The 16,270-nt window shown below is 49.7% G+C and overlaps 1 protein-coding gene across 9 annotated transcripts in view; it reads left to right on the top strand.

Moving 5' to 3' along the window:
• The window catches only part of Iqsec1 (IQ motif and Sec7 domain ArfGEF 1), a 318,516-nt gene that overhangs the window by 186,984 nt on the left and 115,262 nt on the right, over positions 1–16,270 (top strand). For 5 of the 9 annotated variants that reach the window (XM_051203358.1, XM_051203360.1, XM_051203347.1 and 2 more), the window contains one exon: positions 5,704–5,748. The exons of 3 other annotated variants lie outside the window; for them this stretch is intronic. In XM_051203358.1, the coding sequence (XP_051059315.1) occupies positions 5,704–5,748 (45 nt within the window). Of the gene's footprint in view, positions 1–5,703; positions 5,749–10,465; positions 10,654–16,270 lie in introns of those variants that run through there. One more of the 9 variants, XM_051203351.1, reaches the window with a different exon arrangement.

The following is a 16,270-nucleotide window of genomic DNA, read 5'->3' as shown; positions in this document are numbered from 1 at the left end:
GGAGTGGCTGAAGTATGCATGCAGGGGCTCCCTGGATATTCTGTGAATCTGAGGTAGGGGCACCAAGGCTCAAGAATGGTCCTTGCAGACTCAGAGAATCCTGGGTGCAGCCAGGGACAGAAACACTGACCACTCCTACATTTGGTAGAGGAAACTAAGGCCAGAGAGTGCAGCAATGAGAGATTGAGGTTAGCTCCCGGATGTCCTAGGCCTGAGCCTTTGGATATTGCAGGTCGGAGGCTGGAGTCCCCACCCTGATTTTTGTCTGTGATGTAAGGTTTGGTGAGCTGTTATACAGCTCCTGTACATACAGGAGGGAGTGCACTTCAGCAGTGTGTGGCTTATAGACCCATCACAAATGATCATGTGTATGTGTAACCAGTATTCAGACCCCAGAACACAACCACCCCAATGCCCCCGCCATCTTTGGAGCCTCTCTCTCAACTACATAGAGCTACCTGGCCTGCTCTTGAACTGTGTGCCCCTTACCAAGGAGGAAGCAGCCAGTAGGTCCTGAAAAAGAAATAGAAGCTGCCTCCTCAAGAGTGCTTGAGGGTAGGGTTGGGGACAGAGCTTGGTTGGAGTAGCAGTGTTTCTGATGGGGGTGGGGCTTCAGGCTGGCCTTGATGCCTTCCCAGGGTTGCAGGTTCTGTAACCTGCCTAGCTAGTTGACCAGAAGCTTGGCTCAGGGATCCTCAAAGACTCTGGGGTCCCCAGGGTAGGAAGGAGCAGCTCCAGAAGGGTGAGAGGAACTCTGAACGGGGTGGAAAGGATACGGGCTTCCCCTGACTCCCTGCTCCACATACAAATAGTGTGTACACACAGATAAAAGAAATCTCCATTAGATAGAATTAATGTGCTAGTAAACTGTGTTCTTTTGTATTTTATTGTAGACATTGTTATCGTAATTAATAAATGCATGACTTAATTTCACATGTGCCAGCCTTTGGAAGCCTGTCTTCTTACTCATGAAATTTAGACTTCCTGGCATTGTTCTGAGTCTTTGAAGTATGTTAACCCATTTAATATTCCCAACACTACCAACCAGGAGGCTTTGTGGAGGCACAGCCAGGTTATCCACCTTGCCTAAGGTCACAAAGCCAATGTGGAGCAGCAGGGCTTCGAACACTGGCCCTTGGCTCTGGAGTTCAGGCCTTAGCCTCACAGGTCTGACATCTCAATGTTGTACACAGTCATTTGATCATGACACTGAAGGGTCTCCTAGATGCCTTCAGTGCTACTCAGAGGCGGGTTATCATTTCCCCTCCGTAATCCCAAAAGACTTAGGGTGAAGTAATATCTTGTTCAGGGGCCAGGTTGGAGTCCTGAATGCACCCGTGCTGAGCAGCAAACAGTAAGGAAGGAGAGGCAGGAATTGGGCCCCTGTTTCGGGTACCCAAGATCTCAGACAGCCTGACCACAGGGTCGGGGGCAGAGGGTTTCAGAGTGGGATCCTCTTGGAACTGGACCTGGTCACATGTCAGGTCACCTAGACATGCAGGGGCTATGGAATGGTCAAGCTAGGCCCTGAGGAATCTCCTGAGGGGCAGGGGCATAGGGAAGCCAGGCAGAAATTCTTGTATATAGGTGGCAACAAGGGTCAGGTCTCCTTGCTGAGTAAGCCCTTGGCTCTGTGTCTTGTCTCACAGTTCCCATTGTTATATAGGGACTTTGCTGACTGAGTTGGCTGGTGAGAAGGTATTGCCCAGTTGATGCTCATGTGATCCTAGGACCAAATACATCCCTAGGAAAAGAGGTGAGGATATCATGGGATAAACGTGAGGTAGGCAGTAGGAGAGGACTACATAAAGGAGTTAACATTTTACATGTGAGTGGGGTTTTCCAGGGTGAACAGGAGTTCACTGCTGGGTAGATAGGGGAGTGGAATGGTGTTGTTGCAAGTGTGCTGCTCCCAAAACTTTTTTTAATCTACAAAAAGAAAGTATTCCTTGTGTCATGTAAGGCTCACAGGAAGATTAGATAGTGATTGATAATAGGATCCCATGTGAGATGGATTTCCCACTACAGACTAGCTATTGCTGTGGTCACAGAGGGGCAGTGGCAGGGGTAGAATCAGGAGTGAGGGCAGAAGCCCTGTCCCATGGCAGAGTGGAAACCTAGCACCATTTGGAGGCATCTTGTTACCTCACCCTGGTATTACTTTTGCTTAGTGTCTGTGGTTGAGCAGCCAGGCTTGGGGAATTCAGACTGGCCCCTTATTCAGGTAAAGCTTCTGAAGGCCAGCTTGCCACCATGTCATCATGGATTCTTTTTACCAGCCCTGCCCACTGCCTTCTCAATGCCCTGACAGCCACCCTGGAGCCCATTAGGCTGTGAACATTCTAGAAAGTTCTGGGGCACTCTGACGCTGCCCTTCATAATCTTCCTCTGCTTGGGCTGTTCAGTGCACCATTGACACCTGGTAGAACTGCCCTAGAGCTGGTGATATGTAGTCCCAGGAACTCTGACTCCAGGGCAGAGATAGCTGTCAGCAGAGAAGAGGTTCCAGGGAGGACCTAGTATGAGGACAGTGGGAAAACTGAGGCTGAAATTGAGATTGCTGACATTAGCACCCAGCATTTGCTTGGAATGTCCAAGCCCTGATGGTCACACATAGCCTCACATAAGAGCAGTAGGGAGGTCCTGGGTAGGGAAGAGGCATGGTGCCCACTGCAGCAGGAAAAGGTATCCAGTATAAGACGGCAGCATGGCGTAGGCAGGAAAGTCAAGGCATCTTAGTCAGTGTTCTGTCACCGTGAAGACATCATGGCCAGGGCAGTTCTTATAAAGGAAACATTTAATTGGGGCTTATTCTGTTATCATATGGCAGGGAGCATGGCAACAGGCAGATGTGGTACTGGAGAAGAAGCTAAGAGCCACGATGTCCTAATTCAGAGACAGACACTCACTGGGTCTAGCATGGACTTTTGAAACCTCAAATCCCACCTGGCACACTTTCTCCAACAAGGCCACACCGCCTAATCCTTCTCAAATAGTCCATTCCCTGGTAACTAAGCATTGGAATGTATGAGCCTATGGGGGCCATTCTTCTTCAAACCATCACGTTACTCCTTGACCCCCCCATAGGCTTATAGCCATTTCATAAAGCAAAATGCACTCAAAAGCCCCCATAGTCTTTCACAGTTCAACGTTGTTTAAAAGTTGAAAGTCGTCTGAGACTCACGGCAGTCTTAACTGTAGCCCCTGTAGAATCAATTTTAAAAGATCGCATACTTCTAATTGCAGTGGCACAATTCCTTTCAGCATTGTCGACAGCAGCTTCTCTCTCTTGGGCTGGCTCCACAGCAGGTCAGCAGGTCAGCAGTTCCCCTTAGCCGGTATCTCACAAGTCTGGCATCTCCAGCGTCACCTAGCAGTCCAGACTCCATCTCCACAGCTTCACTTAGGCGCCTCTCTAGGCCTTTGCGCAGGGACACCTTTGACACACACCTGACCTCAGTGGAGGAGGGAGATTGCACAACCCCTCACTTTTAATCTTGACTCTAAAGCCAGACCACAAGGCTGAAACTAACTACTAAGTTCTACTGCCTGATAGGGCTGGAACTTGACTCCTTCGTTCAATTGCATTTGTTTCAGTTTTCTGTTGTTGATGGTTTCCTTCACTGCCTAATCTTTTCTTTGATTCCTTTCACAAATTAGAAGCTTAGCTGAGTGGGGTCTTGCCCTGAGGTAACCACACTCTTTATTCCATTTAGCATTAGGCTTTTCTTTAAACATTTTATTTCCTTAAGCACTGGCTTGGCTCCAATATTACATTTCTTGGTGCTCCTCTTCTCCTCAAACTTGTGAATTTTGTGTTTCTTCTTGCTCCTTTTCTTTATAGATCCTTATAGATAGGCACAAGAGTAACCACCAGTAACCAGGCACCACAGTTAATATTAATCTAAAACTTCAATTTAGCTTCAGGAAGATTTTTTAGGACAAGGGCAAAAAGCAGCTACAGTCTTTGCCAAATTTCCCAGGAATGGTCTCTAGGTCACTTACTAATGTTCTTCCCCTCTGAAACTTCTTGAGTTGGGTCATAATAATTTACATCGCTCTGTGCACCACTGTCTCTCACACTCCTACTAATAAGGCCCATTAAACCCCACTTAAAGCATTCAACTGCTTTCTTAGTCCAGAGTCTCAAAGTTCACATTGTTCCAACAAGCAGCATGGTCAGGCCTGTCACATCAGTGCCCCACTCCTGGTACCAAATTCTGTCTAAGTCACTGGCCTATTGCTATGATGGGACACCATGACCAGGTGTCGCTCTGATAAGACCACTACCACAATTTTTGAGCCAAATTCAAAGCAAGCTTTAATTAAATACTGGCCAGGATAATGGACTCTAGTCAGGTCCATTCCAGGGTTCCCAGAAAATGGTGACAAGTCACATTTTGCAAAAGCTTATAAAGGTAAACCCACAAGGCTATGTATTTCTCACAAGGTACAATCAGGGACGAGTATATATCCTGACATATTTCCTAGCTGCACACCTTCCACCTACATCCAATCAGGAGCAAGCATACATCCTGATGTATTTCCTGCCTGTGTACCTACTGCCTCATATGATCAAGTACATCCGGTACAAATTGGTCAAACAAGCTTGTTTATGGGTGTGAAAACATGTGGCTTGTTATCTCCCATAAACAATGGCCTCTAGTATTTCAGGAAATATCTGTCCCTGAGTAAGGGGCTTACAGGTTAGAGGCATTTTGTTTCATGGATCTCTGAGCACAATAATTAAAACTTAAAACATAACTTTGGATCTCACATTTGCTTACAGTTTCAGGAGCTTAGTCCATTATCATCATGGCTGGGAGCATGTTGACAGGCAGGCATGGTGCTGGTGAAGTAGCTAAGCGCTGTATGCTGATCCATAGGCAGAGAGAGACAGAAGCAGAGCCAATGCAGGGACTGGACCTGGCATGGGATTTTGAACCCTCAAAGCCCACCCCCAGTGGCATACTTTTTCCAACAGTGTCACACCTATTCCAACAAGGCCACACCTCCTAAACCTTCTCAAATAGTTATCACTCACTGGTGACTCAGCATTCAAATATTTGAGCCTATGGGTGAAGGAGACTGCCAAACGGTGCTTACTCCTGGACCCCGGGTTAGGCACAATAGCCACATGCAAACACCTTTTCACAGAGAGGTCCTTTATGAAGCAAGAAGTTAAAGACTGCTTTCTGACTCAGGTAGAAAACAGCAGCAAACCAGGTTTTGGGGCTCAGAGCTGGAAGCTAGGGCTATATACCAGGGTCATGGGCTTCCCTGCCAATGTGGAGGCTGTAAAACCTGGTCAGGACACCTTAAGGAAGGGCATGGCAGTGTCCTGTCAATCATATGCAAGTTTAAATCCCAGCCCCAAGCCTGGATGGAGTGCAGCGGGAGGGAGTTTGCTTCTGCACAAGGGCTCCCTCTGGGGCACAATAATCCCAGTCCTGAGAGCTGTTTGACCCTGCCCTGCCCACAGAGCTTCCTCTCCCCAGCCTTGGATTGACATTACCAAAGATCCTTAGTGCCAGCACCAGGCTGAGGCTGAGATGAGGGTGGCAGTGCAACCTCTGGGGACAGCAGGAGAAGGCTAAAGCACATGGTTTCGTGTCTGAGGCCACCTGTGTGACCTGAGCGGGCAGGGTGCCAAGGGGCTTGCTGTGGGACCTTTAGTAACCCTGTCTCGTTTTACCACCCCAGGAGCTCCCTGGAGACCGGAAGCAGCCTCTCCACTGACCAGTACAGGTACTGTCCTGCATCTGCATCTGTGTCTCCTGCCTCAGGGCCACCAAGGCCCACATTTTCTGAATGCACCTGGGGTAGAGAGTGGGGAAGAATTGACGGTAGGAGGCCCCTCAGCTTCTCCAGATACCAGAGGTCCTACTGATGTACCCACTGAAAATGCATATCATTTAAACAGATCCCCCAAGCAAAGGCTTAGCCCAAAGCCTCCCCAAGAGCAGAATTGGGGTCCCCTGGAGGTCAGGCTGTGTTGAGGCTGATTTCTGCGAGATCCAAGGCTGGGAGTCCCCTGAGGAGCAGCCTGCAGGCAGTTCCCATGACAACCAAAGCTGGAGTCAGTGAGAACTGGGGATTTCCATTGATTGGCAGTGCACTTCCAGCATGGTGCTGCCTCTGTATGCTTCAAATCCCAATTTCTTATCCAGGGTCTTCAAAAAAAAAAAAAATGCACTTTGTTTTTTTGTTTGTTTGTTTGTCTTTTGTTTTTCCAGTAGAGATTAAATACTCAGCTACACAGGCAGCTGAGTTGGTAGTGATTACTTAGTATGCAGAAGGCCTTGGGTTCATCTCCATAAATCAAGTATGATAGTATATATCTATGATCCCTGCACTTGGAAGATAGAGACAAAAAGATAAGAAGTTTCAGGTCATCCTTGGCTATGCAGCAAGCCCAAGGCCAGCCTCAAATACAAATAAAAAACAAAACCCCAAAAGATTATATAATGGGCCCCTGCCCTTGCCCTTGCTATGTGCCTGAAGAACTTTGCTTCCTTTATCATGGATAGAAAGTGCTCTGAGGACCGTGTGTGTGTGTGTGTGTGTGTGTGTGTGTGTGTGTGTATGTGTGTGTGTGTGTGCGTGTGCGCGCTGCTGTAGTGTGACTAGGGTGGGGGTGTATCTGCACTAGTTTTTGGGATTTGAAGTAGTAGGCTATCCCATTTGGAGTTGTACTATTAGCCACTCCCAGGAAAAGGCCCAGTCTGTGCAGGACCAAGGGTAAAATGGATGTGGCCACTAGGAACTGGACTTCTGGAAGAGAGGAGGCTCTTGCGGTGTGGACCCATCACTGGGCACACTAAGTAGGGCTGGACCTGCATGTCAGGGTACAGACGATGCTATAATAGAAATATGAAAGTTGTAATGGTCATTGCCTCAAGATGTGAGGACCAAGACCTGTGTGGCACACACATGTGTTTACACATTCCTGTACATGTACACTCCAGTGACACCTGCTACTATAGCAGGTTTATTTAACGATACCCAGTGAGACAGGACAGTTGTGGCCCTGTGATAGACATTTCAATATCCAGCCAGGGAGGCACAGCTGGGACCTGAGCCTTGGGGTCCTGGTGTATATACTGTCCCAGTCCCACCCACACGTGTGACACACCTTACACACCAGCTCTTCATATACTTATCAGACTCTTACATACATGAAGTCCAGACCATTTTCTGTCCGGGTTCCTCTCAGGCAGACCCAGTATCCTCACAATTGCGGGCTTCCACACCCCAGTACCAGGGCATACCAAGACCATAACCCACTTCAGGACATACATAGTCCATGCTCACACTTGGATACACTCACAGTTCCCACCCCAAGCAGGCTTAGGGTACCCACATGCCTGTGGGTATCTATGGCAGGGTGTGCTGGGTCCCAGGGAAACTCTTGTGAGCAGCTGAACCTCTGTCCTTTTTTAAAACCCAGTGGAGTTGCTAAGAGCAGTCTCTCCTCCTTCACGATCTTCTTTGCCATCCCAACAGACGTAGGGCCTACCAGAGGCAGGGCCAGAAAACTATGGAATGAAGGGGAAAGAGGGTTGATAGAGTTCTTGACTCAGGGTATGTGGGGGCTGGGTGAGTCTGCCTGAGCCCCCCCCCACTGACTTAAGTATAGCTGTACAGTTCACATCAAAGCCAGCCTGAGCTCTTAACAGACCAGGCAGGGTCGTAGCCAGGGTGGCCCTATTTGACCATGAAGCCAATACCATAGTGCTTTGTTTCCTAGAAGGTAGCGCTAGGGCTCAGGTGGCCACCCCTCCCTCTCTTAGGACACCACAGCCACAGTCCTGTCACCCTTGCAGAACTTCTGCTTTTTAGTGTAATGTATGGGGGAGGGGATGACAAAGGCTGTGAAGGAGAAGGTAACTGGCACAGAGTGACCAGAGGGAGGGTAGGGGAAGTGGTTCCGAGGAGGCTCAGGCAACCAGCTTTGGAGTGGGCAGGACCGGTAGCTCTGCTAGGAACAGCTAGTGCAAAGGCCCTGGGGTGGGGCATAGTCAGCGTGCCTGCAGCACAGCAGCGTTGATGCAGTTGCTAAATGGCACCTGCTGGAGTCTCTGCTGCCTGGCTGTGCTATGCGACCTGCTTTGGTATCCTCACAGCCCTCTTGGATCTGCCAGAGCCAGTTCAGTGTGCCTATTCTACACATGAGAAAGATGGACCCCAAGAGATGAGGATCAGATTCATGACGCAGACCTGGGGCTCCACTGCACCCTGCCTGCCACCTGGCCTCTGTGGCTTCCTTAAGTGGCAGAGATCTGGAAGTCCCTGAGAAAATGTGGCTCAAGCTCTGGTGGAGGAGTGCCACATGCTTGTCCCTGACCCACCCCACCAAGGTGCTGAAGGCAGGGCCACCTGGGAAATCAGAAACAAAGGTCCTGGCCAGTAATTGCCACCTTTCACAGACTAGCCAGCTTCCTCTGTCCTTGGGAGGGGGGTGGTGGCACTCTGGGTCGGGGAGGAGGGACAGCCTAAGCCACTTTGGCAAACAGGCTCATCTCTCAGGCATATGGCCACCTTGTTTTCCTTGCCTGCCCCCAGCTATCTTCCTGCTTATGAGGCAGGAGGTCTGTCCTACTGGGCTCTGAGAATGCTGGTGTAACCCTCCCCCTTCCCCAGCCACAGGCCTGTGCATGCAGTAGAGGTTGCTCTGGCTCCTGTAGCTCTCCAGCCCAATGACCCTAGGGACCCACTCTTTAGACCCACATTCTCAGCCCAGCACTTCCAACAAAGGAGCCAGGGCCTTCCTTGTCCTGTACTGAGTAGCATAATTGGTAGCAACAACACCATGGTGACAATCAAACTTTTCTCCTGGTGTTACCCAAGGTCCTATCCTCTGGAGTAGATTGGTGACATCTCTGGTTGAAAATATCTCTTTTAGACACAGAGCTTACTGGTAGTTGTAGATGAAAACACTTTGCCAAGACTGTTGCTTTGTTTGACTTTGTACAGGATGGCTCTCCACTCTGCCCCCTAGGAGCTGGGCCTTCTAGCTCAGGTGTACAGAGAAGAGCTCAGGCTCTTAGGACATCAGGTCTCTCCTGGCTGCTGGATCTGATCAGAGCTCTGTGTGCATCTTAAGAGCAGGATGTTCCCTGAGCCTCTGAACTTGGTAGTTGGTAGATTTGGAGCCTGAGGTGGCCAAGTGAGTATGGCACTTTAGAAAGTCCCTGGGGTTCTGAGATTGTCCTAGTTGCTGTCTAAGGTCCTCACATTTCTCCCTGTTGATGGTGGCGCAGCTGTTGGTACAGACATTGATGGAAAGATGTGGTCCCTCCCTGGGGGCACTCCAAGCTGTTGAAGGAGGCTGTGGGTCAGACATGAAGAGGCAAGCATCCAGGAGGAGTCACACATGGGGACAAGAGAAGCTGTGCTGCTTTATTGGGACATCTAGGGAAGGTAGGCACTCATAGCAGAGGGAACCCCACACAGGGTTAGAAGGGTGCATCAAGGGGGAAAGGGGGCAGCTAGGCAACATAGCTGGTTATCAGAGGAGTCAGACAGCTAGCAGAGTCCCCAACAATTGCTTGGTGAGGAACCCCACCTTTATTCCGAGTGCAACAGAGGGATCATGTTGGTATCTGGAACATTAAGGTTCCTGGCTGGCATGTGAAGAATAGGCTACTGGGGTTGGTATAGAAGCCAGCCAGCCAAAAGGCAGGAAAAGAGACAAGACAGAAGCTGGATTCTCTTTCTGACTTGTAGCTAGCTACCAGGCCTCATGGCCCACAGAGTCCCCAACTCAACCTGGGAAACAATGCCCCTGTTTGGCCATGGCCCCTCAGCCCAGCCACTGCCCTCCCACCCTCCCTCATTAGCCACAGGAGTCCCTTCCAGCAGCCAATGACCTACTGTCATTGCAGTTCCATTTCATCAATGTGTCCCTGTCGCCTGGGCAACGGTGTTGGCTTGGCGGCCTTGTCAGTCTTTCCTACTGCTTTTCAGAGCCCAGTTACCCCCACACTGTGGCTACGTGGTGAGTTTTCAGTCCTGCAGGCCAGGCTGGGATTCCGCCACTTGTAATTTATCTGGCAGCAGAGGCCAGTGTCTCAGTCACCTGGACCCCTCCCTCTCTGCTCCTCCTGAGCCATCCCTGTCCCAGCCACCCAGTCAAGGCAAGTGGGTGGACACTGGCTTGCCATCAGAACATCGGCCTAGTTGGAAAAAGGGCTGACAGAGCAGCTGCAGAAGCCATCGCTCACAGACTCCTTAGGAAAATGGGCTGGGACCCCCCGCAGCTCAGCATAGCCAGGGACATCCTGGTTTGCTTTGGGGACCCCCGAGGGAGCCCTCAGAAGCACTGGGCGCCAGAGACAGCAGCGGTGTGAGCCTGCCTGCCCGGTGAGAGCGTGCGCGTGGATGAGCTGCAGGCTTTTGTGCTTGCTGCTCTTTGTATTGGAGGCGCGCACTGTGTGAGCTGCACCAGGCAGGGCTGGGCCCTGTGAGTGGGGGCCGCGGCAGGGACCAGCAGCCAGGCCTCCATCTCCTAGCAGCCCCTTGCTGTGTCTCTCTGGAGATACCACTACAGTCCACTAGAGACTGGGAAGTGAAAATGCTCAAGTTCAAGGCCTTCTGCCTGGATTACTGGCAGTTCCTGTGCCTGCAGCCGCTGCATGGGGCCTATAAAAGGTAAGAAGACCCTCCTTTGCAGAGGACCTTGGCCAAAAGGGCAATGGGACCTAGAAAGTTTGCCCCAGTCTGCCCAGCTACAAGACTGTCTTATCTCAGCTCAGGGCCCCTTGCCATTGGCCAAGAATGCCTGTGGACTTAGTGTGGTCCACTCTGCAACTTGGCTTAACCCTCCTTCCTCTTCTTAAAGCCTAGAAGGGATTCTGCAAAGGCATGGTTCCTTGACTGTACTAGAGTACAGCACTGCTGCATAATTCTTGCTGCTGGGTCAACTCAGCAGCTGGTGAGATGCTGCATAGGTTTGACTCCCAGGAGGCCAGTGATGGGAGCCAGGAGCCCTGAGCCTGTAACCACACTCCTTCCAGTAGCAAGGGCTGTTATGACAAGTGCATTTGGTTGACTCTATAACTCAGCACAGATTTGGCTTGGCAGAATGGGGGACACCTGACCTGGAAGTCAGAGTACTGAAATTGAAGCATCTTCCCTCCAAGTGCTACCTGGGGCAGTTTTCCTCTTTGAGCCCCAGTTTCCCCATCAGCAGGAATTTGGACCTGACAACTGTAGTGAATGGGATTTGAGTGTTGCTTCCTACAGTAACAAGAATGGCAGAGACTTAAGCCTCTCTCTCTCTCTCTCTGTGTGTGTGTGTGTGTGTGTGTGTGTGTGTGTGTGTGTGTGTGTATGGGATGGATTGTTAGTTGTTAGTTTGGTGTGTACCTGTGGAAAGTATATATAGTGTAAATGTGGTGCCTATGTGTGTGTGTGTGTGTGTGTGTGTGTGTGATCTCCACGCACACATTGCTTGAGTCACTCAGACTCTGTAAGAGAGCACTATGCAGCCATCACAGAGTCCTCTGAATGACTGTAGTTACAGACTTTGAGGAACAAACTATTCCATCTACTCTTTTCCCTGATTTCACACTCTGTGGAGTTCGTGGCCATTAGTATGCACACAGTCCTGGGAAAGTGTGAGAGCTTTGCTTTCACTCCCAGAGGGCTTTTTAGGAGGAGGTGCCTAGGGTCCCACAGCCACCATAGAAAGGAAGTCCCCATACTTGGGTGAGTGCCAAGCAGTGAGGCCCGTCCTGCATCTGATTACTCCAGCTATATTAGCACTAGGTGTTCATGCCAGGACCTTAGTACACATAGTCCATGCAGCTAGAGAGACTTTTGTCTCTCAGGTTGTGTGTGTAGTTCTCCAGGACTGAATGCCCTGAGTGTCCAGGAACACCTGTGCCCAGTCCTCACTGTGTGGGGGTGGAACATTGTTATACTCTGCTGTTAATCTCAGCCAGAAAAAGGCAGAAAGCTGTTCATGAGGAAGAGTCGAGAAAGACCCAAGCGCAGAGCCATACCCATGCTGGGGAATTAGAACTCAGGGCTCTCTTTTCTCGGGCTCCGTTATCTATAGCTTCAGACCATGCAGATGCCAGGGCCCTGAGGGGGGGGGCAGATCCTGTCAGCTGTAGAAGGCATGTGGTCAGAGTCCTGGCAGAGCAGAGGGTGTGTCTGAGCCGGGGTTTCCAGAAGTGACCTCTCATGGTATAGGGCATGTCTGAAGGGCTATGGTGGGGGGGGGGGGCAGAAAGAAAGGCAAAACGTGAGATGAGCCTAGGGGCTTTGAAAGAGCAGGGTTTTTTAGGACAACAGAAAAGCCACAGGGCACCAGGTCTAGATGATGTGCTATAATCACTGGGAAGCCCACTAAGGATCTTGGGCATGGCAAGCTCAGGTTTACATTCAGGGCCCACATGCTCCAAAAATGAAAGACCATCTGTGTGGGAGGCTCTTATTCAGAGCATGTGTCCTTTCCTCCAGGGCTCCCAGCCTGCCAGGGGAAACCCATTGACAAGTCTTAAAGCTGAGGTGGGGATGGACAGCTGCAAGACTCTGTAGCATGAGGGAGGAGCTGGGAAGGCTTACTGCTGGCAATGACATCTGAACTGTGCCTGGGGGCAGGCCTTGGATTTGGTTGCCAGGACAGGGGACTGCACCAACACTGAGCAATGTCTGTATATTCAGAATAATCGAAGGCTAGGTGGAAGCACTGGGGAAATTTGGGGAATGAAGTTGTAAAGAAAGGTAGGATGGTGATATAAATACCAAGGTCACCTCCTACCTATGAGGCTCCATTGTAGGCACTGACTCTCAGGACTGACCCCATACAGTGGGGGATGGGAACGCCCCACTTTCTAGGTAAAACACACACACACACACACACACACACACACACACACACACACACACACACCTGAGGCACAGGAAGATAGATTGTGGCTTCTGTTACAAGGCTGCAGGGGTACAGTCATGAGGTAAGCACCCTATTGAGCCAGAGCAGCCATTTGAGCTCACTGAGTGCTGGTGGCTATATACTGTGGCAAGCACCATGCCCAAGCAGGTCCTCTTTCCATCCACTGCTGAGCACAACCACGACAGCATATCATCAGAATGGGCAGGAACTTTGGATTCAGTCAGCTCCCACCTGGTCAAGAGCTTCGGAAAGCCTTTCCCATTCTCTGATGCTCTTCTAGGCAATCTCTAAGGTGGTCAGGTCTGCTAAACCCACCTCTAGAAGCGCTCTAGGGACTAGGGGAAAGTGCAAGAAAGTGCTGGAGGCTCTGTACCAGTGGAGCTCAGCAAGTGGCTGCATGGCCCCAGGGGCCCTCCTCACAGAGGCTTTGAGCATAGCCACTTGGCATTTCGCCTGATGCCATATTTTCTTGTTTAAAGCTGCAACCCAAAACTTAAAGAGTATGAAAAGGGTGTTGTGCAGACAATGCATAATTAACCACTTCTAAACACAGGGTGTGCCAGGATCCCTTGAAGCTGTTAATTATTCTTCATTAGTGATCTTAAATTAATGTAGACTGATTCTGGAGCCCCGCCAGTGGCTGGGCCTGGTTGGAACTTGTGACTTCTTTCAACTAGAAACCATATTGAACTGTTGAGGAATGCCTCTGTTTTCTGCTGCTGGGATGGGTACCTATAGACCCTTCATCTGGGATAGGATGGAGGACCTTCTCCCAAGTCCTCTGGCTGGCCAGATCTAGGGCACAATTAATGAAATAAGTCAGCTACAGAGACTTTCTGAAGAGCTTTCTGTCCTTCCGCTGCCACAGGATGGCCCTATGCATGTTCCCAATTCTCATCCTGCCTGCATCTCCGAGCCAGGCACCAGTAGGACCTCAGATCAGGGGCATGCATTTCCAGACATGGTTTGGTAACTTGGCCAATACAAAAGATGGGTTTCTACAATTTAAACTTGACATACAGAACACTATGATCTACTGTTGTGGTAAATTATGTAACATAAAACCTACCATTAAAACAAACAAACAAAAAACATCAGATCTATGTCTGGGTGGTTGGTGGCTCCTACCTTTAGTTCCAGTGCTCAGGAGGCAGAGGCAGGTGGATCTCTGTGAGTTCAAGGCCATCCTGGTCTACAAAGTGAGTTCCAGGGACAGCCAGGGCTATTACACAGAGAAACCCTGTCTCAAAAAACCAAAACAAAACAAAACATTGGACCTAGTGGTGGGGCACACCTTTAATCCAAGCAGTCAAGAAGCAGAGACAGGCAAATCTCTATGAGTTCTAGGCCAGTCTGGTCTACAGAGTTCCATGACAGCCAGAGCTACATGGTGAGATGCTGTCTCAAGAAAACAAAATAAAACAGTTTCCTTATTTCATTATGCTGTGAATGCTGGCCCTCAACTGGGATTTTGTCAAAACACTCTTCTGCCTCATCCTTCAAGTGCTGGGAACAAAGAACAAAGATGTACACCACTAAGCCCAGTAAAAGCCACCATGGTAACCAGTTCACTGTGCCCCATGGACCCCATTCACACTTGGGCGGCCATCCCATCTCTAGAACTTTCCCAGTTTCCCAAATCAAAACTCTGTGCCCATTAAACACTGATCCTCATCCCCTCCCATGGCCCCACATTGCTGCTTCTATTTCTGGGGACCCCCACCCAAGAATTTGTCCTTGAGAGATTGTTCATCTCACTCAGCATACCATCTGTCTGTGGTCTCACAGGTGCCACAGCAACCTTGCTTTCTAACCCTGAATCTACTGGAAGTCTCCACCCTGTTTTGCTTTTGCTTTTACCTCCTGGGGGGAGGGGATAAACACTGCAGTTGCTCATACCATGAATGTTATAAACAGTACCAGTGAATGGGGCATGCAATTCACTCTTTAAGTTGTGACTTGCTGCCAGGCCTACCAGTGAATTTAAGTCCCAGCACTTGGGAGGTAGAGGCAGAGTTATTTGCATGTGCAAAGACAGCCAAGGCTGTGTAGGGAAACCTTGTCTAAAAATAGATAAACAAATAAATGATGCAATTTGCTTTGTGCATTCAGTATTTTAAGGTTTATTTACTCAATACTGGGGAGAAAATTCCTCATGTGTACTAGATAGGTGTTTTACCACTGAGTAATATCCCAACCCCTTCATTCAATACTTAATTGATGAGATACATCGTGTTGCTGTGCACGGTTCCTCCCCCTTCATCTTTGTAGGTGTATTGGATTCTGTTACACAGATAGCCCCATGTTTAGAGTTATAGTCATTCCTGCTTGTGCTTCCTAGCTCTTGAACTGTGGCATTCCTGTGGGTGTATAAAGGGCAGTGTGTGAGTGAGCGCCTGCAATTTTGCTGAGCTTAGCAAGGTCGCTTCTAAAGGGATTGTGACAGCATGTGGGTGAGAGTTAGCTCCACATTGTTGCTATGCTGGGCATTAAAAGCCTTGTGGTGTTTTTTATTGTAAAAGAAGAGGAAGAGTGAGATGAAGAGGTGTGTCAGCAGTGTGGAATTGCCCCCAGGGCTCTCTGCGTTCAGCAGTGTGGTGTAGTGTCGCTTACCTAAGCTTGGTGACTTAGGTTCCACTGCTTTAGTTGTAAGATTCCAGTTCCAGGATAGTGACCTCAAGGGGGCCCTACTTTGTCACATGCTAGCCTTGTAGTCTGTCCTCCAAACACTCTGGTTAGGGGGGCAAACTCACAACATAGCAGTTGTCCACTTAACTTCCTGAAGCCTGGGCTTCACAAGTCACAACACTAACACATAAGGCTGTTCCCTAAACCATGGCATCATATAGGGGCTCAGAGGGCTCCTGGGGCGGCTGGAAAAGGAGAATGCCGGGCTGTGAGGCAGCACAGGCGCTTCCAGCTCACCAGATCCCAGGTCTTGACTCCCACAGAGCAAGCTCTTTCCATCAGGCATGGGGCAGCCTGAGGGGCCCTGCAGACTCATGGGAATCCATGCAACCCTTTGATGGTATGAACTTTCTCTCCTTGTCACTGAGACGTAGATGTTAGGTATTTGTGCTGCCTTAGTGAATGACAGTCTTTCTAGGGAATACTGCTGCGTTGTACTTGTGGCTTGGTGGCGGAGACCTTGCCTAGCATACCCAAGGCCAAGGTTCCATCCCTAGAACTGCATGACAAGTAGATGGGTGGGGACCATAAAGATGAAAATAAGAGGGCCTAGAGAGATGGCTCAGCAGTTAAGAGTGCTTACTGCTCTTGTAGAGGGACTGAGTTAGGTGTTGGGAGACTCACAATAGCTGTTAACTCCAGCTCCAAGGGATTTGACACTCTCCTATGGACTCCACT

This window comes from Phodopus roborovskii, unplaced genomic scaffold (genome assembly GCF_943737965.1).
Source record: "Phodopus roborovskii unplaced genomic scaffold, PHOROB, whole genome shotgun sequence".
NCBI lineage: Eukaryota > Metazoa > Chordata > Mammalia > Rodentia > Cricetidae > Phodopus > Phodopus roborovskii.
The sequence above is the reverse complement of the archived record's forward strand: the minus strand, read 5'-3'. Positions and strand labels throughout refer to the sequence as shown.